This window comes from Chlamydomonas reinhardtii, chromosome 12 (genome assembly GCF_000002595.2).
Source record: "Chlamydomonas reinhardtii strain CC-503 cw92 mt+ chromosome 12, whole genome shotgun sequence".
Lineage (NCBI taxonomy): Eukaryota > Viridiplantae > Chlorophyta > Chlorophyceae > Chlamydomonadales > Chlamydomonadaceae > Chlamydomonas > Chlamydomonas reinhardtii.
Window position 1 is genome coordinate 6439088 of NC_057015.1, and position 20433 is coordinate 6459520.

Below are 20433 nucleotides of genomic sequence, written 5' to 3' on the forward strand. Positions count from 1 at the left end.
GCTCTACGCGCAGCTTCTACGACGCACCGCCGGGGCCGCACACCGCGCCGCCGGACGACGTGAGCGGCATCGAGCACCTGCACCTGAGGCTGGAGCGGCAGTTCTTCCACAGGTGCGTGTGGATGGGGCCGCGTGGGAGCCCGCGCGTGTGTTTCTTACGTGAGTCAGCGTCAAATACAATACCACCTGTCTATTCCACATACGCGCACGCCATGCGATGCTTCGTGTCAAAGAGCACAAGGAAAACATAGCGCAAAGACAGTGTATGCGACGCCTCGTGTGTGCGCAAACAGGCTGCCGCAGTCGCAGTGTGTGGTGTTCACCATCCGCACCTACCAGCGCCCACTGCACCAGGCGGTGGCGGGCCGGCCGGTCATGGCGGGCGCACTGGCGGGCGCACTGCGCGACCTGCCGTACGAGCACCTGCAGTACAAGGTCAATCTGCAGGTGCGTACGGCAGTGCGGCACGGTGCTCATGCGTGTGAGCCTGGAGGCCAAAAACCCCGGCTGCTCCAGCAGTCCAGTTGCACAGATCGCGTGCGTGCATGCATGCTTGCGTGCGCGCGCCTAGCGGTGCTTACAAACGGAACGAATGCATGCGTGTGTGTGTGTGTGTGTGTGTGTGTGTGTGTGTGTGTGTGTGTGTGTGTGTGTGTGTGTGTGTGTGTGTGTGTGTGTGTGTGTGTGTGTGTGTGTGACTACGGTTTCCACGGTTATTCTGCCAGATCACGTGAATCGTGTATCTGGTGTGTGTGTGTGTGTGTGTGTGCGCGCACATGTTCATGCATGTTAGTTACAGCTGTGGCCTGTGGTTCTCCCTTTGTCCATGCATGGTGCTATGCCCTGCCCTGCGATGCTGTGCTCTGGTCCGCAGCACCGCATGCCGGCGCTGCTGGAGCTGCTGGACGGCGTGGCGGCGGCGGCGGGCGGTGCCCCGGGGGATCTCGATGGTGGCGGTGGCGGCGGCGGCGGCGGTGGCGAGACGCCAGCAGCGGCGGCGCAGCAGGAGGCTGGCGAGTCGGGGCCAGCGGTGATGGCTGTCGCTGGGACTTGAGCAGACGCTTGATTGGGCCACGCAACAACGGAGCTGCTGGGGAAAAGGAGGTGTTGACTGTTGAGGTCAGTGAACCAGTGTGCGGTGTAAGCGGCGGCGGGGCATGACCGCATGATGGTCAGTTGATCACCCATAGGCGTCAAGGTGGGCCCTTCATGGTAGCTTGCACAGTATTCTGGGGCTGTAGGATGGACCTGAATGGAAGGGTTGGAGAGCAGCAACAGATCATGGACAACTTGGATGTTTCGGGCCGGTCGGGCATGCCCATTGGAAAGTTGAACCCTGATCAGGGGGGGGGGGGGGTAGGAACAAACTTTTTTGACCCCATGCCACAAAACCTCCCGGACCCCCCGACCGACCGACCGACCGACCCCCCCTGCCGTACGACCCCCCAAAACCCCCTCAGAACCCCTTAGTTTTTTTGTCAGGTTGGTGCCAATTGACTGCTCTCGGTGAGCTCTACCGCTATGTTGGATGACACTTTGACCGACCGACATGTGGACATGTGGCCCGGCTGCCGACAAGTATCCTGATAGACTGGCCTGCTATGCAACGGCTGACTTCAATGTTACTTGATGATGCGAAATGTGCTGACACGTTCATCCATGCAAAATCCGGCCGGCACCGGCCTGTCCCTGACCAGTTCCCCAGGCATCTCCCGAAATGCCGACATGCCGCTCCCCAAACTGCCCCAATTTATGCACGTGTGCTGAGTCTGGGGTATACCTACGCACGCATCGTTGAGCTGCACCCATTGCGCCGCGTGCTGCAGGACAGAAGCGCTAGGAACAAAACTTGGCACGAACCTGTGCAAAACCTCTTGGGCCGGATCTACCATCCTGTCCGGTCCGCACCAAATGTACACAGGCTTCTCGTCAATCTGGCTAGCAGTTCCGACTACTGCTTTTGCAATACGAGCAACTGTTGTTGTACTAGCCTGTTTCGCCTGCGTTGTGGGGCCGTAGTCACCCACCGAACGCGCTTGTGGCAAGAGACCCAACGTTCGCGGCGCCATCTGAACGGCTATTGCCATGGCCGCCGCCGGCGTAAACTCTCCTATCGCCGCAACATCTCTCTCAACTGACTCGGTATCTACCAGAGTCGTGTCCTCAACCCGCTCGCCGGCACTCTACATTCCTAGGATGGAGCGCACGTTGGGGTTCAGCCCGGCCTGCATGTTCAGCCAACATGCAGGCCGGGCTGAACCCCAACGTACATCGTGCGTCTCCGCGGCCATGTCCAGCAGCACCTCCACCTCCGTCTTCTGGTCGCCCACCTTGCCCAGCAGAACGGAGTTTGCATGATTGTGCGCAAAAAACAGCACTACAGTGCTGCATGAGGGCAGCTCCAGGGCGCCGCCGCCCGAGACCGCCAGCTCGTGCAGCGCCACATGCGTGGTCCGGCTGTACGCTGCAGTGACGTGCCCGCCCAGCTCCTGTTGGTCGACCAGGCTTACTACGAGGACGTTAATGTCCAGCCCAGTCATGATGTCCACGACTACCTTGACGGTGTCCACCTCCAGCATGCTGTCGTCTGTGTCGGCGGGTGCCGCCCACATCTCCAGCGCTTCCCGCAGCTCATGCTCCGCTTTTGGGAGCTGCGCACTGTCCGAGATTGACCGGAGGTGAGCCACGTATTCCTCCAGCACCTCGACCGCCTCACGCAGCTTCCCGCCAATGCGCTGACGCAGTGCCCGTCCGTGGTCCTGCTCCACGCCCGCAAGCAGACCCTGCGGGCAAACAACACATGCAGAGGCCGTCAACGTCCCCAGTCATAAACCGTAGGCCATCGCACCGTCACCAAGCCAGCAAATTTGTACTCAGGGGGCCGCACCAACACGACTGGGAGCAGGTTCGCGAGACGGGTATACGAGCCTAAGCACGAGTCCAAAACCGGTGAGCTACCCCTACATACCCCTACATACCCCATTTTCATCCATCCATTGACATACAGGGACGCTGGTGCTGGAAGCCTTGCCTGCATTATCTAGCATTGCCCGAGGGCGGGTGCCGCGACAATTCGACCCTCCCTTATCACAATGTCGCATTTTAACGCCCTGGACACGCACTCTAGTTTTCAAAGGTGTAACCTAGCTGGCGACAATATGTTTTGAACGCAGTCTGCGACGAGATGTTCGCCAAGTAGGCCTCTAACACAGGCAGTTCACTCTGCAAACCAAACCGGAGGTGTGTGATGGGACAGGGTTCAGGCAGGTTGGCGAGGGCCCATAGGGTGCAGCTGACGCCCGTACCCCAAGCAGACAGCAAACAGTTTGCAGCGGCAGAGCAGGAGTGCATGGCTGGTCGAACGCCGGAGTTACTGTACCGACAAGTTGTAGGCAACCAAACCGGAGGTGCACCGAGCGATCGACGGACCGGAGCCATTCAACCGAAACCTCGGCACCTCGCTTCCCCGACCCCGGACTTCTAACCACCTAGATAACCTTGCTCGATTCGTTCGCCCCAGGGCACGGTAGCCGTGGAGGTACGGAACATAGCCTCGCTACATAGCGCACCGCACAACCCGCCAGCGTCACACCTTGTTTGGTCCCAGTCATGACCCGCCTTCCCCACCACTTCACGGGGCCCCCTGGCATCGCCATACACTTCCACGCCCACCGTGCTGTATTGCCCAGGCCCCTACCCGCCACTCACTGCGATTTCGTTGTACACCTGAACCTCCAGGTCTGGGCACGCCAGTAGCCCCAGCAGCGCGCTCAGCACCATGCACATGTGCTCCCCCGGCGACACGTCCGCAAGCACCGCCCCAGGTTGCGCCTGGAGCAGGACCAGCTTGGCCGCTGAGCTTGGGTTGTCATACCGCTCAATCCCCAGCGCTTCCACAAGTGCCGCTCGAGCGCGCCAGCTGCGGCGCTGGCGCCCACCACCTGTCATGAAAAAGAGGCTATCGTCACACCCCGGAGAGTGGCCTCCATAACAGCACCCGGCCCTAGGAAGGTCATTGGCCTCGCAACCCCACGCGGACATCATATCCCCACTCGCACTCGACCTCAATCACCTTTGCCCTCCCCCCACCAACCAGGCCCCCAGCCCCCCAGCAACAGCTCTCTGACGTACTCTCCCCTGCTCGCAGCCCCCGCATGCAATCCACACCACCCACCTCGTGGTCCTGACGCACTCTCAGTCGGACCAAGCCGCCACCGCGGGCCTGAACCGCAGCCGCCATGGCCGCAGGCAGGCCGTCGCCCCAGCCATCAACCACCCTCACACGCGCTGCTTCCGCGTACTCCGCCACCTGCTTCGAAGCTTGCGCTGCAGCTAGTACCTCCCCGCGCAATGCTCGCCTGCCTGTACGCCGCCGGCAGTGCACCAGTTGTTACCGGCCGTTAACTACCATGATTCACCCCGTCCCTGCCACACCGCCCGCGCTCGCACAAGGCCCCACCGTCAATGCTTCGGGCATGGCACCCCTACCCAACCCAACACCTCGCCCCACCCTCATAAGATACACTCGGTACCACCGTTCTGCCCGCATTGCGTACCTCCGCGGTCTGCCCGTCCGATTCTGCGGCTGAAAGAAAGCGTCCCGGTGGAATGTGTGCGCAGCCCTCCCGCGCCGTGCACGCCTGTTCAGTGTCCGTTCACGCTCGCTACGAACGATGTTGCAATTTTGCAGCCGTTCCCTGCTGCCTGCACGCTTCGCTCTTTGGCTTCGAGGAAGCTCATGCGCCCCCGCCCTGGAGCGATGTCATTTACAACCAAAACCGGCCCGACGGCCCACGTCCTTGCATTCCACGTTCCACTGCAACGTATACTACACAACCAGCCCTTGTGAGGACGCCCTGCGGCCCCGCAGAAACGCCCACGCGCCCCGTGCGCACAGCCGCGAGACCACCTGGCTTACTTGCCCCTTCCTTCGAATGCCCCCCAACACCGTGCCTTTTGTCGCGCACACCTTTAAAATGAAAAGGTGAGCCCGCTGCAAAGATGCGCCCGCCCAACTTTCGAGAATGGATCCCCCTTTTACCCAGACCGACCGACCGACCGGCCACTTTTAGGGGTCAAACCCATTTTCGATTTTGAAAGCGGATTCGTGATTTTCTCGTTGAGCTCTATCCATTTGAGGCATGGGGTCTGTTTCGGAAGATTCTACCCCCCCCCCCTGCCCTGATTGCACAGTGTTAGGCACCATGCGGTTGCGCGTGCAGGCGGACTGCAAGATGGCGTGGGGTGTTCTACCGGTATGGAAGACTTCTGAGCGGAATAAGTGGCAGCAGCGCTGGGCGTTCAACTTCCCTTCAAGACCGCCGGCGGCGACCAGGGCGCTGGGAGGGCTACAGGTTACATATGCCGGGCCTTCTTGCGCTCTAATGCTTAGCCTTTCACTTCGGACGCAAGTGTGGGCCTCTAGTGTAGTATCCACACGCCCTTTGTACATGCCTTATCGGCATCACCTCCCGCCAGACCGTGCTTCTTTCTACCCAACCGCTTTGGAAGGCCGCCTTGCCGCATCACGAGTGCGGGCACCACAGCAAGGATCGCACGCCTAGATAAGACAGCTGCATCGCTCGTCCCCACCCTAATGCACAGCAGCTCCTTGACGCTGCTGCCACGTCCCAGTTGTCTCCTGCCTGTTCACGTCCAAGCTGTATCTGGCATCAAGGCCAATCTGCGCCGTCACGTCACATAGTTCCTTATTGGTAGTCTTCGTCACCAAGTCTGTCACCCTATTCAGCCACGAGGCCGCTCCGGCGAGCCCCACGCTGCTACTGGCAGCCAACGAGTACACCAGTTTGTACGGCCGAGCACTTCGTGCCGCCAACGCTGGAGTCGCCTGTGTCGTAGGACCCCCATACACAAGTCACCTGATGCCAGCTAAGGAACAACTGATGTGAGAGTGGATCACCTGCCACACTCAATTTTTGCTTGCTACGCATGACAGTGCATATATGAGCCCCATGGTGCTGTGTTTGGTGCCTAGTTCCCTGCTGCTAAGCTAACGCACATCCACTGGCTCTTGCACCTTGGACCTCGCATCCTGGTCCCAAGACGCCATATCCCCAAGAATTTCCAGGCATGCCGTGCATGGATGCCCATTGCCCAGAATCCACTGAGCCCCAGTTGCCATTCCTCCCCTTTCGCCGCTGCAAGCCGCGCTCCCAGCGCCAAGCAGATGGGCGCCAGCTCCTAGCCTTCCCGCCGTTGGCTGCATCTGCTCTCCAACAACGCTCCGTGGGCCAGCCACGGACCGCAGCGCGCGGCACAGCTCGGCAGCATGCACCGCTATCATCTGCGCCTGTCTGCCTCCATGCTGCTGCTGCTGCTGCTCCACGTTCACACTGCTCCAGCAGTCCCGCCTCCATCCATTTACGAGTTGGCGGAGCGGCCGCCCTTGCCGTCCTGGTTCATCTTGCCGCGCTGCTTCTGCGGCTTGTTCTTGCCGCCGGAAGCACGGCGGCGGTCGCGGCGCTCCTTGGTGGGCCACAGCATCTCGGGGTAGTGGATCTACATAAGTAGGCAGGCAAGCGGAAGGGCAGGTGAGCACGGGGCTCAGCGCAGCGCAAAGGCGGTCGAGGGGGTCAGGCACTGCCAGCGTCCAGGCCGACACGCCGACACGTTCTCACCGGCCGCTTCAGCCATAGCCGGCTTCATCATGTGTTAACTAACATGCACACGTGTGGGGCGCCCCATCCTACTTCTGGACAAGACAACGCGTGCCGCACCCGTGACCTTGCGCGTGCCAACCGCAACACACCACACCTGGCCCTGACCTTACACGTGCCCTAACCCCACTATTTGTTAACCATGGGCTTCATCTATCCTCAGCCCAAACCCTGCAGCACGTATGCCATATTCAGCCATGCTATAGGCGCGCACTAACCTGCAGGTAAATGATGCGCGCGAAGGTGCCACCGGCGAAGAGAAGCACAGGCAGCATAGCGACGAAGGCGACGGTGAGCGTGCTGCCCTTGGCCTTCAGGCTGGGAGGCTCCAGGGGAATCGTGATGTCAACGTTGTTCTCGCCAGCCTTGGGAGCTACAATTGCAGTTGAGCGTGACAAGGGTCAGCACTAGTGAGCGCCGAAGTGGGTCAAGATCGGCGCCCGACATTTGTCGCGAACGACTCACCAGGGCCGCGAGGGTCGTGCCACTGGGGCTCGCTGGTAGCCTCATTGACAAAGTAGATGTTCTTGCTCTCCTGGTCCTTCACCTGCATAGTTAGGAAGTAGCGACGCGGTGAGGCAACAGCCCAGCCGGCAAGCGCTGCAACCGATCAACAGGTAGCAAATACACTGATTGCTGCCCTACCACGTAGAACTTCTCCTCCTCCACGTTGATGTAGAACTGGCCATCCTCGCCCTTCGCCACGCCTGGCACGTCCTTAATCTTCTTGTATAGATGCTTGAACTCAGACTTCTCAGCGAAGCAGGCCCCTGACAGGCACATCGCTAGAAGCGCGACGAACGCGAATTTGCGAAGCATTGTGTGGCGTCTCCGTGTCTTCAGTAGTAGTGTTGAAGAGGCCGTTTCTATACTCTGGCGATGTGTCTTGACGCTTAGTGACACAGTTTACATGCGAAGGCTGCTGATATGACTCGGCTGTGCAACAGGTTCGGCCCCATGAACGCTTCGACCCCATGCAGTAGAAGCTTTCAAGTTTGGGGCGCGTTCGACCTCGCCGAAATGTCAATCTATGTGCAGTTTCTGATTCTACTATCAGGTGGGTATTTCCTCTCAGCGCACCCATCACGGAGCCGTCCCTGCCAAGTCCACTTACATCCGCATTATAAGGGGACTGCACTAATTTATACCGTCACAATCAACCAACATCCCGCCTCTAGCGCTGCACCACCATCTCCATGTCCGTTTGGCAGGACATGCGTGCCCCGTGTACCAGTGAAGGTTCCTTTTCCATCCGTTCTACGCACGGTGCAGGCGTCTCTCCTCCAACTTCCAACAGTCGCACAACACGTAAGCCGCCTGCCTGCAAAAGATGCAGGCTGCTTACGACCTATACTGCGGCCCCCTGGCGTGACGCAATCACGGCACGCCAAGATGCATCACACCTCAAGTTCGTCAACGTGCCCAGTCTTGTAGTGACCAAATCATTCAGGTAACCCCTGCGCGCCACCGTGGCATGACACATACTCCCTTCAACAATCCAAAACCCGCACCCCAGCACCAACGAGCTAGCACTTCGCGTGACCTACTGCAGGGGCACTCAGTACGCTAACTAGTCCCTTCAAGGCGCGAGCAACAAAGTCTGGTCACGACCATTTTGCATCAAACAAGCGCCAGTCCTTGGAACAGGCACCTCCCTTGACTACGATGCAGGCGCTTTTCAGCACGCGAGTAGATTGCGATGATGAATGTCAGCACGCTGGGAATGAAGGCCCCCCAAACACCAGGCACTCTGCATAGCACCTCGCAACAGCCAGCCACATACCGTGCCCAATCGCGGCCCGTTGCACAATCGGGAACCTGAACGGTAACTTGATGCAACGGCCTCGCAAATTGGCGAGTTCCTGCCTCGTTCGGCAGTTGCAATCACCACCCGCGTCAGCATCAACCAAAGCCCTGCGGCCCATCCCGCACGCTACAGTTCACTAAACAGTGTTAGCCGCCCGAAATGGCGGCAGCATACACCCTCGTACACCCGCACACACCCAGTGAACTACTGGACAACCTTGTCTATGTCATGTCATCGAACCAACTGCCCATTCGTTGCTGCACACAGGGCTGCAACGCAAAGATATGCTTGACGGCCCCACTGCTACTGGTACTGCTGCTCACTCACACGGCAGCATTGGGCGGTACGTGTGCAGACCGCACGCCTCGTCACTTTGTGCATACCTTGTCGTTGAAGCGCGGACTCGAGCCGAACTGCGGCAAGGAGGACGGTTGAGACAACAATTAGTAACCCTGCATGGCGCCAGCCGCTGCCAGCTGCACGTGGCAGGACCTCACGCTGTGCCTGTGAGCTCACCCATCTCGCATCCCGCAGAAACCACGCGACCGGTGTGCACAAACCGCCCCGTGCCGGCCCCGTTCCCTTTCGCATCCCCCGCAACCCCTCACCTTGGGCGCCACCTTGGCCCTGAAGCGCGATGGGCTGCCCACGCCGCCCGCGTCCGCCACGTTGTAGCAGCCGGGCCCGGGCGAGGCAGTGCCGAAGCCCTCCGCCGCGGCGTGCATGTGGCTGATGTACAGCTTGGCGCCGCTGTCGCGGCCCGACGTGCCGAAGCGCGTGGCGGGCGAGCCGGCGCGCGCCGTGGGCGAGGGCAGCTCGTAGCAGCCTGGCCCGGGCGATTCGGTGCCCATGGCCTCCTGCGCCGCCAGCGGGCCGTGGTACCTGTTGTGTGGGCGAGGATGCAAGTCAAAAGGGGGCCGTTTGTAGCGTTGCACTGAGACGGTGACAATGCCGTCGCCTACCCGTCGTACACATGCACACGCACAGGGCGGCCAGCCCTGTGGCAAGCGCTCACACTCCTTCCCCTCATGCACACGGCGCCGCGCACCTGGTACTGATGGTGGTGTCGCTGCGTGTGCGCTCCTTGAGCCCGAAGCTGAAGCCCTTCTTGACCGGGCTCTTATCGCGAGGGTCCTCCACCCGGCCGTAGTTGTCGGGCGAGGGCGTGGTGTTCTTGGGCACATAGCTCAGCCGCCCGCCCGCGCCCGTGCCGCCCATGGAGTAGGCGGGCGCGGAGGCGCCTTGGCTCACCCTGTGGGTCGCAGGCGCAGCCACAACAGGTCAGAGAGGTTACAGCGCATAATGTCAGGTATCTGTTTTTGGGCACTGGGATTGGTGAAAACACCCCATCCCCGCTCCCCAAGTTTGTATTGGGTTCAGGTTTAATGGGAATGAAGTCGTGGAATTGAGTTTGACTTGCCCCGTCTTTCATGGACGGCTAACCCCCCCCCCCCTGCCCCCGCCTTTCATGGACGGCTAACCCCCCCTGCACCCGTTTGGCTTAGGCGCGCAGCCCTAGGCACCCACTCAACCCCGCCCGCACCGGTCGGGCGACGGCAGCGCGTACGCCGCGGGTCCGGGCGTGTTGGGCGCCATGTTGGTGAAGTCGGTGCGGATGTTGGCGCCCATGCTGTAGGAGCTGGCCGCCGCCCGCACCGACAGCGCGCCGAAGTTGGGGTTGTGCGCGCCCGGGCCCGGCACCTGCAGAGGCACGTGTTCGGGTGGGGTGCCGCATGACGTCACGCCTTCGTGCGTGGTTGGAAGCCTTTTGGGGGGGAGGGGGGTGCAGCTTGCATTGCAGCAGCGGCCAGAGCATACGCGTGTTGGCTGGCTGGCCCGCAGCAGCACCTCCACGCCGCGCCGCGCCGTCAATGCCAAGGAGCCATGAACGTGTTACAACCGCGCGGCGCACCTCCATTTCGTTGGGCTTGGGCGTGCGCGTGGGCGAGGGCGGCCCGAACTTGGCGCCGCCGGCGGGCTGCAGCGTGCTGGAGGAGGCGTAGGTGCCGGGGCCGGGGCCCTCGGTGCCCTTGTTGGCGTCCGCATGCAGGCGGCCCAGGTAAGGGCCCCGCGCGCTGCCGCCCTTCTCCGGCGAGTAGTGCGCCGGCCCCTTGCTGAAGACGGTGGATTGCGCGCTGTTGAGCGTGGAGCGGTGCGTCTCATAGGCCGCGCCCGGCGTCTCGTTGGCGGTGGTCATGGTGGGGTCCGCCTGATGATGGGGACGAGATTGGTTGGGAGGGTCCGGAGGGTGGGAAAGGGAGGCAGGGTCAGGACAGTGGCCCGGTCAGGTGGCAGGCGGTGCGCAGTGCGGTGGGGGTTTGGAAAGGGCGCTGTAACGCGGAGGGAGCGCGAGCGCCTGATTGAGGGATGGCGTCTGTTTCGCAGCGATGAACAGGGCAGCGAGGGCGCATGACGATGCCCTGGAGTCCCCAGCAACTGCTGCTATGCGTGGCGGGCTGTTACATATCAGGCGGCACGTTTACAGTTTATTAAACCCGCCCACCTGGAGTTGTGCCGTTGACAGCGAGGAGCGCGTGGCGGCCTCGCGAGTGGCGCGGCCAAAGCCGACGCGTGGCGACGCCCCGTGGTGCGACAGCTTGTCGGTCTGCACCAGCCCGTAGGAGTTGGGGCCTACACGAGGGCGGCGTCAGAGGATGCATACATGTAACACTCGGCCTTCACGACATACCGTACCATACCCGACTGTACGCAATTGCGCATCCGCGCAAACGGCTGTATCCCACTCGAGCGGAGTACCGACTGCATGCACTGCGCGCCGCAACAGCCATGCTTTAGAACGCACCACCCACCCGGCGTGTCCATGTGCTCCAGCGGGAAGCGCTCGCTCATGAGCGACCGCTGGTCGCGCATGGGGGAGCCACCGCGGGCGCTGCGGGAGCCGCCGCGGGCCGTGGTGGGCGGCTGCGCGATAATGTGAACAGGCACAGTCAGCACAGGGCCCGGTCAGGAGCGCATCAATCCATGTCCTTGCAAAGCTGCGCCAACCATGCATCAATGCTAAAACCGCACAAGCTCAGATGCCCATGCCATGACCTAAGCAGCTGCCAGCAGCCTGCCCTGAGACACGACACGTCCACCACCAACAAAAAGAATGCCCAAAAGCAACACAGGCACACGGTGCTTACCGAGCCGAAGCCCGCCGAAATGGCTGACAGCGTGGAGGGCAGCTCATAGATGGGCCCAGGCTTGGTCGTGGACTCCTTGGGCACTTCCGGCCGCTGCGCCGCCGTACCGAACTTCGAGGCGTTGTCGCTCCGCATCAGCCGGTTCTCAGCCGTCCTGAGGCAGAGCGTGCGCGCGACGCGGCAGCACAAGGTTTGATGGCTGGATGAGGATGCTTTGCGATGATAAGAGGCCGAGGTCAACACCTGGCTACGGGCTGTAAATGTAACAGGGCCCTGCTAGGGTCTTCCCTCACACCCCAATGTAAGCAGGTTCAGCAGGTCGGGCGGCCAGTCCGCAGTCGACTGACCGGTATGCCCCAGGTCCGGGCGTGTCGCCGCTGGGTATGGCCTGATTGTGTAGGTTTGACACAAACCGCTTCTCCTCCTGCTCGCGGTATGCCGTCCCAAAGACGGCGCGCTCCGAGGCCTGGTGATAAAATCAGTGGGGCGAGCAGGTGAGAAGGCAAGGCGGAGTGGGGGGAGGCAGCATGGGCGGGGGGCGGGCAGTCGATCGCCAACTGCTGCTCTTAGGACCCCGCTTCACGTCATTCAGCAAGACTGGTATCGCAACTTGGCCATAAGCAACACATCTAGCATCGCGTCAATCCAGAGCTCGCAAGACGCCGCCACCTGCTCCCGTGGGAGTTCCCTGACGCGCACCTGCTGCACGGCATTCATGCCCGGGTTATAGGCACCGGGCCCTGGTGACGGCGTCAGAATCACCCAGTCCGTGCGCCCCGCTTTGCTGCGAAATGGAGCGGGGTGGGGGTGGGGGGGGGGCAAGCAGTCGCGTCGTTAGCTGCGAGTGTTAGCTGCGAGTGTTTGCCGGGGGATAGGGCACTGCGGCAAGCGCTTGGCAGTCCAGCCTCCCCTACCCGCGAAGTACAGAGCCACAACATGTTCAGCAGCGACAACTTAGCTTACTGAGCCTTACAATGTCCAGAGCTCTCCCTAAAACTATTCCGGCCTAAGAGGGGGGCTGGGCTTTCGCGCTGGGCAGGCTTTCCGGTCCCGTCTAATGCGATAACGTATGACAACCGCCAAGACACATATCTAAAAGTAGTTTGAGGGTAAGAAACCGTATGGCTCGAAGCCCGATTGTGTGCATGTTGGCCACCTCTGAAGCAGCGACAAGCCAAGCCAAGCACACCTGGGAGAGGGCGGTCCTCCCTTCTTCCGTGGACTTGATGGTGATGACGGCATGCCATTATAAATCGGCTCTACTTGAGCGGCAGGAGCAGCCCCCGATTCCTGCGCTCCCGGGGTGGCCATTGTGGCCTATGTCCTGTTTGTAACTCTGTAGAGCGGTTTCTGGCACCGATACTGTAAAGCCGTCTTTCACGCGTTGTGATTGCAGCCAAATTATGCTCTGTCTTGGTCTTACTCGTATGAAGTAGGGTCAAGATCGTACTTGTGTATCTATTTTATATGTACGTGGCCATTGAGCTTACATCATGTTTGGCAGTCACAACCAGTCCTGAGTGCACACGCCTGTCGTCGCATCCCACCCCACCCGCCTTCCGAGCCCCCTCCAGCCCCCTCCCGCACTTGATTACCGTCGTTGCCAGCGGGAGTCCTGCTGTAGGGTGGCAATTGGAGGCGGTGGTGCTTTGATATGGTTACATAACAACCGCAAAGACGGAGCCGTTTGGGCCTTCACTCCGCACCGACTCGTACAACCAGCTACCCAGGTAGGCGGCCGGCGTTCGACCAGCCGCGCACTCTTGCCCTGCCGCTGCCAATTGTATGCCATTTGTTGGGTCTGGGAATCAGCTGCACCCTACGGGACTTTGCCAACTTGCCTTACCACTGTCCCATCACACAACCAGCTACCCAGGTAGGCGCCTGGCGCACCCATACCCTGTCATGACTGCAGTGTGCACCTCTGCACTGTTATGTACATCCCGTTGTGTTCCAATAGGCATGTTCCACCATACGGCATTACCGTACCCCACACTGTGCGCATGCTTCATGCTATGACCGGCTTAGAGCCCGAGCGGCGCCGCAAAGCCCGATCCACTACATCGTCAGCATCCGGCAACACAACGCCAATGCCAGCGCCAACGCCTGCCCTCCCCTGCTATACAGTACAAAGCCAACACCCCGCCGCATTGCGTGGATTACTACATTGCGTTCCAGGGCCTGACGTCCCGCCGTTTCTCTCCCATGCCGCTGCGCTGACGGCTTTCCTGCCCTCACAGCTTGCCGGCGGCCGGGAACTTGGCGGCGCGGTCGTGGGGCTGCTCCCACCAGGCTTCGCCGCCGCGCGGTACCACGGCGTAGTAGTTGAGCTTGGGGTGGGAGGTGAAGTAGTGCGTCTTGATGTGGTACTGCGGGGAGGAGGTCAGGGTTAGAGGGGTTGGGGTGAGAGGGTTTGGGAAGAGAGCGGAGTTGAGGAGAGGTGGGTTCGGCGTGGGTAGCACCGCAGCTGGCAGGCGGGGCGTAGGGCGGTGTTTGTGAACATGACGATGGCACCCGGGTCACCGTCACCAGGAACGCGTCCGAACGCACCAGCCCAGTTCGCACCGCATTCCACATACGGCCACCACTCCACCCGTTCAAATGCTATCTGCGGCGTTGCCCAGGCAGCACACGCGCAACACACAACACGCAGCCCCAGCCCTACCCCCACCCGCACACCCACCCACCCACCCACCCCTGCGGCCCACCACCCACCATGTCCACTGCCGGCTTCATGCCGGACTCCTGGTACAGCTCCCGCACGTAGCCGGCGATGTTGGGGTACTCGCGCAGGAAGCGCCTGAGGAGGGAGGGTGGGGAAGTGGGTGCGGGTGAGGGTTGAGGGTAAGGATGGGGGCACAGGGTGGGGGCGCGTGTGAGGGGCAGAAGGGAATGCGAACGAGGCGGATTGGACGCCACACTTAACCAGTGTTGACGAGTGCTGTTAGCAACGTGGCTACTCACTTGTTGGTCTTGAAATAGACCACGTACACCTGCATCAGCAATACACCGCACACACAGCAGCCATGATTTTGATGCCTTGTGGCATGAGCTTTCAGCAGGACAGTCACAATGACACCCTGCACCACTCCGTAATCCCCACCCGATGTCTCAAGCCCTCACGCACCGTACCCGCAACGGCCGCATACCCCCCTGCGCTCCGGCAGTGCCCCAAGATACCCCCACCCCCCCACCCTCCCCCACCCTCCCCACCTCGTCGAAGCGGATGAGTGTCTGGAACAGGCGCACGTCCGCCTCCGTCAGCACCTCCCCGGCCAGGTAGCGCTGGCGGGACAGGATGCCCTCCACGCGGTCCAGGGCCGAGAACAGCTCCTGCGTAGGGGGTGCGGCGTGCGTGTGTGTGGGGGAGGGTGTAAATACCAACCCAAACTGAACCAAACCAAGCTAAACTGGTGGGGGGAGGGTCGGGAGAGTTTAATGACGCACAGTACGCCTTCTACCGTCCGTGTGGTATGACTATACGGTATGCGTAAAAGTGCTTTCAGGGGAGGGGAACACGCAGGACCTTGTACATGGTGCGACGCGAAACGGTTGTGGCGGCCGCGAGCATGTATGTGCAGGCATGGAGTCATAAAGAGGAATGGGTGTTGCCGTCGCAACCGCAGCAGAGTGCAGACCCCATCCCTTCCCATGGAACCGGTCCCCATCCGCACCCATGCATACCCCCACCCCTCGTCTATCCACCCGGCCCGCCCCATCCCCTGCCACCCCCGCCCGGCCTCACCTCGAATGCTGCCTCGTACGCTGCCTGGCTGGTGGCGAATCCGCACCGGTACACGCCGTTGTTGATGGCTGGGTAGGTCCAGGCGTTGAGGTCGTCGATGGCCGCCCGCAGAGCCTCCGGGTACAGGTCCAGGCCTGGTGGTGGGGTGGCGTCAGCGCGAGGTGGCGGCAGGGTCAGTTGGCCGAGTCCAATGCACAGAGTGGGGGTGGGGGTGCCTAGGGGTGCGTGCTTCCGTGCGTGTGGGCAGGCGGCGGAGGGCGGAGACGCTGTGACCGTCAGCTCGGCGGTGGGCGGTCGCAGTGTGCAGGACTGCAGCGGCACTGGTGCGCGTGTGGGGAGCTCACCCGGGTTCTTGGCCACGTCGTTGAAGGCGGTGTTGAACATGCGGATGATCTCAGAGCTCTGGGGGAGTGTGTGTGTGTGTGTGTGTGTGTGTGTGTGTGTGTGTGTGTGTGTGTGTGTGTGTGTGTGTGTGTGTGTGTGTGTGTTTGTGCAGGAGGAGGAGGGGGCAGGTCATTGCAAACCCAGGAACAACAATAGGGGGGGGGGGGCAAGCGGACAGTTGATGGGGTGACATTCATGATTTCGGTAGTTGGTGGGTGACATTCGTGATTACAGTAGTTGGTGTGGGGTGCACCCTGCCCACTGGACGGAGCTCACACAATGCAGCTCACACCACGCCCGCCTGCCTGCCTCCCGCACCTCGTTGTTCACGATGGTCTTCTCCTTCTTGTCCCACAGCACCGGTACCGAGTACTTGCCTGTGAGGATGTTGGTGTGTTTGCGGACGTTGGAGGATTGCATGCGTGCCCAATTGCTGCTGCGTCCAAGGCGCACGCATTCCTCCCTCACTCATTTAAACTAACCGTTGCTTGAGCAGGCCGGAAGGTGCTTTCCGGCACACAGCATTGCCCAGTTGCACCCCACCCCGCAGCCCCCGGGTTCACTCGGTTGGCTTGCTTTGGGTTCCGGAATGAACTATCCCCACTCCTCATCCATCCTACCCCACCCCTCCCTTCCCCCTCCCTTTCCCCCCCTCAACCCCACCCCTACCAGTCGTGTCATTGGCCATGTCGTACAGCTGCCGTACAGTGGTGGCGCCGTTGATGGAGTCGGGGACACAGCCGGTGCAGGGGAAGGCGCCGAAGCCCGTGGCGCTGGACAGGGGGGCGTCGCCCGGGGCCCGGAACACCCAGCCGGTGTGCTCGTCTGGGGGGTCGAGAAGGTGGGGGTGAGGCAGGGAAAGGGGTTACTGGAAAGGATGAAAGGGTGGGGAAAGGAAAGGAAAGTGGGGGGACTAGGGGTAGAGGCGTGGGGTACGGGTTGGGTGAATGAGGGGAGCGCGGCCCACGAGCGCGGACCTGGGTCCTGCTTCGGCCAAAGGCATCGAGCAACACCCGCCTACGGCCGCCCTTCTCGCGACTACATGCCAAGACACGGCCGAGTCGCATGCCACGTCATCGCGCTGCGCCACCGCGCCGGGCCGGGAGACCAACTCACCGGCGGGGTCCTCGGGTCGGGTGCGCTGCCAGGTGGGGTGTGTGACGGACACGCCGATGGCGTCCGTGAGGCCCTTCATGTGCAGCACTGCCAGGCAGCGGCAGGCCCAGGGGCAGGCCAGAGACACGTACAGGTGGTAGCGACCCGCTGCGAGGGGGAGGGGGGAAAAGGGGGAGAGGGCAGGGCGGGGTGGTGTGTGTGTGGGGGGGGGGGGGCTTGGTGAGGTGCGCTGTCGCCGTGCCACGCGCCCCGGCCTCCGTTTAGCTCACCCTCCGGCTCGAAGCGTGTGCCGGGTGCGATTTGGTTGCGGAACCCCGCATCTGTGCGTTTGAATTCTCCCGTCTTGGAGGTCTCATCCAGCGCGGTGCGAGCCTTGCCAGTGGCCGCGGCCATCGTGCGTTGCGATGCGCTGAAGTGGCTCCGCTGGGTCGGTTGGTTGTAAAGGCGAAGGATAGAGCCTAGCACGGAGCGAGTGGATTGGTTATGGAATGTAGCAGGGAGCTGGGACCGGGCGGCCAGCATAATACAGGGCGGGTCGGTCGATCGATTAGTGAATGCAGACTTTCGACTTTCGTGAACCAGAGCTAGTCAACACTTAATTATTGGTTTCAAAAGCATGTAAGCATGTATTTATAGGTATTGGCACACGGGCAGCTCACTGCCAATCCGGCTGGTTCAGGATGCAGTGCAGGGCAGGGCTAACTGGGCGTCCGCGCGAGGTCATCACCGGCGCTGCCCAGGTCAAGCCGAAAACTGGCAGCCGTGCGGACCTGGTATGACTTTTACATCGACTGCGTTTACATATAACATATGCATGCGGTTGATGCATCACGCAAGCTTCGCTTCGTCCAACCGCCACGAGGACCGAGACCTACAGGAGACACGAAGAGCCAGTCCCTCGCTTCCTCGCGCCCCTCCTCCTGCACTCCACTCTAATACCCTCATCGCCACACACATTCCCAACCCCATACACTCTTTCCCCAAGCTTCTGCGCCTCCATGGCCCTTTCCCTGTGCCGTGCCGCCGCTCCGCACATCACATACGCTACCATTCCCAAGCCTGCCGCTCGCGCCCGCCCCAGCGGTACCGCCCGGATGCTACCGCCCATTGCTGGCCGGCTGCGGCGCCCCCTCCTCCTCCTCGTCGTCGTCCTCGAAGCGGCTGGGGTCGTCTCCGACCAGCTGCAAATGTCATAGAAATCCAAAGCACAGCAGTTATGACGCAGTCGAGTTCGCAACCAGCAAACCCGTGGCTCGCACTAGCAGGCCTTCGCGCTCCCGCCAGCCCGCCCATTCATCTTCCTGCACCCTCCCCTCCTCCCTCCATCCCCTCCTCCCTCCCTTTCCCCCCGCCCTCCACGCCTCTCGCACCCACCGCCTGCAGGTCCTCCGGTGCCCCGCTGCCGCCCTCCTCCCCCTCCTCGCCGTCCGCCAGCTCCATGCCGCCCGCCAGCCGCTCCGCCATCACCTCGGCCCGGATGGCCGGGTCCAGCCCCGCCATCACCTCCGCCTCGTCGAAGAAGAAGTCGCCCTCGCCTGAGGCAACACGTGCAACATCACGCGTGGGTGGGAGTGCGTCCGGTGGTTTGGGGGGCGGTGTAGGGGTGCTCGTGTGGTGGTCAGGAGGTTTATGCGCGTGTGCTCTCGTGCTGGAAAGACGGTGGCGGGGGCATGCCACCGGTTGGCTTGTGGTCTCCCCCCGCCCCAATAGCCAGGTCGGAAAGGAAATGCCCAATCTCTTGGGCTCGGGCAATACCGTACACCCCGTGAACGGCTACCCACCCGCCGCCTGCCTGCCTGCTCCGCCCCCTGCCGCCCCCCCCCCCTGCCCCCCGCCCCCCCCCCCACACACACATACATACACGCGCACTCACCCTCCACCTCCGAGTCCGGGTTGAGCGCCGCGCAGTCGCACAGCACCTTGAACATGTCGTCCACTGGGACAGTGGGGGGCACGCAACACAGCGGGGTGGCGTGGTTGTAAAAACCAGCCCAAACCAAACCAAGGGGGGTGGGGGCGGAGTGTGTGGTGAGGACAACTCGCGGACGAGATGGGTTTGAGAGTCACACGTGCGCTTGGCTCGAGCCCGCCCCACTACCCTCCTGCGCCGACACAGCCGCGGCAGCAAAGCTCACCGGCCCCACAATGTGTCCGTGCCCTCGCCAGCCTGCCCTGCCCTGTGCAGCCTACACGCCCATGACTGGCGCCCATGTCACTGTCTGGTCCTCTCAACTTGTGTCCTCCGCCCTTAAGTACGCAACGACATGCGCCATCTCCCCTCCCTACATCTCTCACACCCCACTCACCCTTGGACTCGTCGCCTGGCACCAGGCGCACCTCGGCCGACACGTCGCCCGCGCCCTCCTCGCCCTCCTCGTCCTCCTCGCCGCCGCCCATGTCCATGTCCTCACTGCCTTCGTCCAGCTGTGAACCGCGGGAGCAGGCCCACACCGGATATTGACATCGAAATCAGTGGTGCGGGAGTCCGCCGTGCGGAATGTGCCTTGCGGGTTTCATACCGTAGCCTGATGCCGTACTCGCATCAGCGGTGTGGGTGTCTATGTGAATGCGGTGGACATTTGGCTGCCCTTTGCAGTGTAGCAGTAGAGACATGCATTTGCTGGCAATGGGTTGGGATCCGTGGTTGGGACCCCACCGCTTCGCGCCTGACTACGCCCTAGCACCGCCGTACCACGTACCACGTGATATCCGGTACCCCACACCAACGTGTATACACACACACACGCACGCACACGCACACACACGCACACACACACACACACACACACACACACACACACACACACACACACACACACACACACACACACACACACAGCGCCACCCCTACCCAGCCCACCAAGGCCGCACCTGCAGGTAGATGCAGGGCCGGGAGTAGGAGGACGGGTCACGGCTGACGGCGTGCATCACAATCTGCGGGTAGCGCAGAGCCAGGGCGGGCCCGCCCGCAGCCGAGCTCACCCACACCACCCGCCTGCGGAGGACAGCCAGGCAAGATTGCAAATGGGGACGGTCAGGGTTGAGCATGTGCTTGTAAAGGTGTAATGGGTGGGGAGGCGCGGGGGAGGCGCCGTGGAGGCGTGATACATGCACCGACACGCTGCATGGCACGCAGCGTGTTCCACCCTGCCCCTGCGCCGCACCCATCGCCCCCGGCCCCCTCTTGCACCCCCCGCTGGTCCGTACCGCGTGGTGAGGTGCAACACGCCTTTCCCCGCGTTCAGGTCGTCGCCCAGCACAAACTCAACATCCTGGTACTTGCTAGAGAGCTCCTCCTCGTCCGCGGTGTCCAGCACAACCTCCCGCGCCTCCGTCAGCGACACGTCCGTCTCAATGTCTAGCTTATTCGCGGCGGCCGCTATGTTTGCAACCATTTTGAATGCTTTCGGACAGCGTCTGTGCGCACTGGGCTTTGTAACTCGCAAGCGTCGCGAAAGTAAGATGCAGATCGAAGCGGGTGAAAGAGTTGTACGCGTGTTTTGCGACAGCTTAGTATTATGTGTGTATCAGTTCTGTGTTCGCTTCACGCACGCAAGC

At 61.8% G+C, this 20433-nt stretch overlaps 6 protein-coding genes across 6 annotated transcripts in view; 1 reads left to right on the forward strand and 5 right to left on the reverse strand.

The window, feature by feature from the left end:
- Positions 1-1377, forward strand: part of CHLRE_12g537900v5 (uncharacterized protein) — a 4192-nt gene extending 2815 nt beyond the window's left edge. The window contains exon 8 of the mRNA XM_043068687.1: positions 875-1377. Coding sequence (XP_042918782.1) covers positions 875-1054 — 180 coding nt within the window. The 3' untranslated portion in view covers positions 1055-1377. The remainder of the gene's footprint in view (positions 1-874) is intronic.
- Positions 1378-1569: 192 nt separating this feature from the next.
- On the reverse strand, positions 1570-4805 carry CHLRE_12g537950v5 (uncharacterized protein). Its single transcript, XM_043068688.1, has 5 exons — positions 4557-4805; positions 4175-4362; positions 4021-4072; positions 3709-3941; positions 1570-2783 (listed from the first exon to the last, which is right to left on the reverse strand). The coding sequence occupies exons 2-5, from the start codon at positions 4238-4240 to the stop codon at positions 2184-2186; spliced, it is 951 nt and encodes a 316-aa protein (XP_042918783.1). The 5' UTR covers positions 4241-4362; positions 4557-4805; the 3' UTR covers positions 1570-2183.
- Positions 4806-5343: 538 nt separating this feature from the next.
- On the reverse strand, positions 5344-7580 carry CHLRE_12g538000v5 (uncharacterized protein). The gene is made up of 4 exons (XM_001692810.2): positions 7323-7580; positions 7143-7224; positions 6896-7050; positions 5344-6519 (listed from the first exon to the last, which is right to left on the reverse strand). The coding sequence occupies exons 1-4, from the start codon at positions 7458-7460 to the stop codon at positions 6382-6384; spliced, it is 513 nt and encodes a 170-aa protein (XP_001692862.2). The 5' UTR covers positions 7461-7580; the 3' UTR covers positions 5344-6381.
- Positions 7581-7629: 49 nt separating this feature from the next.
- CHLRE_12g538050v5 (uncharacterized protein) lies at positions 7630-13089 on the reverse strand. The gene is made up of 11 exons (XM_043068689.1): positions 12820-13089; positions 12330-12414; positions 11978-12096; positions 11631-11784; positions 11295-11406; positions 10988-11115; positions 10397-10693; positions 10028-10185; positions 9533-9736; positions 9093-9366; positions 7630-8897 (listed from the first exon to the last, which is right to left on the reverse strand). The coding sequence occupies exons 1-11, from the start codon at positions 12870-12872 to the stop codon at positions 8853-8855; spliced, it is 1629 nt and encodes a 542-aa protein (XP_042918784.1). The 5' UTR covers positions 12873-13089; the 3' UTR covers positions 7630-8852.
- A 187-nt stretch (positions 13090-13276) lies between these two features.
- On the reverse strand, positions 13277-17475 carry CHLRE_12g538100v5 (uncharacterized protein). Its single transcript, XM_001692808.2, has 10 exons — positions 17145-17475; positions 16876-17022; positions 16429-16584; positions 16078-16136; positions 15720-15777; positions 15376-15509; positions 14844-14963; positions 14595-14623; positions 14346-14430; positions 13277-13999 (listed from the first exon to the last, which is right to left on the reverse strand). Exons 1-10 carry the CDS (start codon positions 17266-17268, stop codon positions 13865-13867), a joined length of 1047 nt encoding a protein of 348 aa, XP_001692860.1. The 5' UTR covers positions 17269-17475; the 3' UTR covers positions 13277-13864.
- A 170-nt stretch (positions 17476-17645) lies between these two features.
- On the reverse strand, positions 17646-20418 carry CHLRE_12g538150v5 (uncharacterized protein). Its single transcript, XM_043068690.1, has 6 exons — positions 20083-20418; positions 19747-19870; positions 19182-19299; positions 18749-18811; positions 18250-18410; positions 17646-18056 (listed from the first exon to the last, which is right to left on the reverse strand). The coding sequence occupies exons 1-6, from the start codon at positions 20268-20270 to the stop codon at positions 17973-17975; spliced, it is 738 nt and encodes a 245-aa protein (XP_042918785.1). The 5' UTR covers positions 20271-20418; the 3' UTR covers positions 17646-17972.
- Between the last annotated feature and the right edge of the window lie 15 nt (positions 20419-20433).

Excerpts from the sequence above, each read along its gene's own strand:
- CHLRE_12g538000v5 (XM_001692810.2), bottom strand. The coding sequence starts at position 7,460 with ATGTGCCTGTCAGGGGCCTGCTTCGCTGAGAAGTCTGAGTTCAAGCAT. Across the intron at positions 7,225-7,322 it reads AGGAGGAGAAGTTCTACGTG|GTGAAGGACCAGGAGAGCAA; the intron begins GTAGGGCAGCAA and ends CTAACTATGCAG. Across the intron at positions 7,051-7,142 it reads GCACGACCCTCGCGGCCCTG|CTCCCAAGGCTGGCGAGAAC; the intron begins GTGAGTCGTTCG and ends CTGCAATTGTAG.
- CHLRE_12g537950v5 (XM_043068688.1), bottom strand. The coding sequence starts at position 4,240 with ATGGCGGCTGCGGTTCAGGCCCGCGGTGGCGGCTTGGTCCGACTGAGA. Across the intron at positions 4,073-4,174 it reads GAGTGCGTCAGGACCACGAG|GTGATTGAGGTCGAGTGCGA; the intron begins GTGGGTGGTGTG and ends GGGAGGGCAAAG. Across the intron at positions 2,784-3,708 it reads AGGTGTACAACGAAATCGCA|GGTCTGCTTGCGGGCGTGGA; the intron begins GTGAGTGGCGGG and ends GTTTGCCCGCAG.
- CHLRE_12g538150v5 (XM_043068690.1), bottom strand. The coding sequence starts at position 20,270 with ATGGTTGCAAACATAGCGGCCGCCGCGAATAAGCTAGACATTGAGACG. Across the intron at positions 19,871-20,082 it reads GTGTTGCACCTCACCACGCG|GCGGGTGGTGTGGGTGAGCT; the intron begins GTACGGACCAGC and ends TGTCCTCCGCAG. Across the intron at positions 19,300-19,746 it reads GGCCCTGCATCTACCTGCAG|CTGGACGAAGGCAGTGAGGA; the intron begins GTGCGGCCTTGG and ends CGCGGTTCACAG.
- CHLRE_12g538100v5 (XM_001692808.2), bottom strand. The coding sequence starts at position 17,268 with ATGGCCGCGGCCACTGGCAAGGCTCGCACCGCGCTGGATGAGACCTCC. Across the intron at positions 17,023-17,144 it reads CACACGCTTCGAGCCGGAGG|CGGGTCGCTACCACCTGTAC; the intron begins GTGAGCTAAACG and ends TCCCCCTCGCAG. Across the intron at positions 16,137-16,428 it reads CATGGCCAATGACACGACTG|GCAAGTACTCGGTACCGGTG; the intron begins GTAGGGGTGGGG and ends ACATCCTCACAG.
- CHLRE_12g538050v5 (XM_043068689.1), bottom strand. The coding sequence starts at position 12,872 with ATGCCGTCATCACCATCAAGTCCACGGAAGAAGGGAGGACCGCCCTCT. Across the intron at positions 10,186-10,396 it reads CCAAGCCCAACGAAATGGAG|GTGCCGGGCCCGGGCGCGCA; the intron begins GTGCGCCGCGCG and ends GTGCCTCTGCAG. Across the intron at positions 8,898-9,092 it reads GGGCCAAGGTGGCGCCCAAG|TTCGGCTCGAGTCCGCGCTT; the intron begins GTGAGGGGTTGC and ends TCCTTGCCGCAG.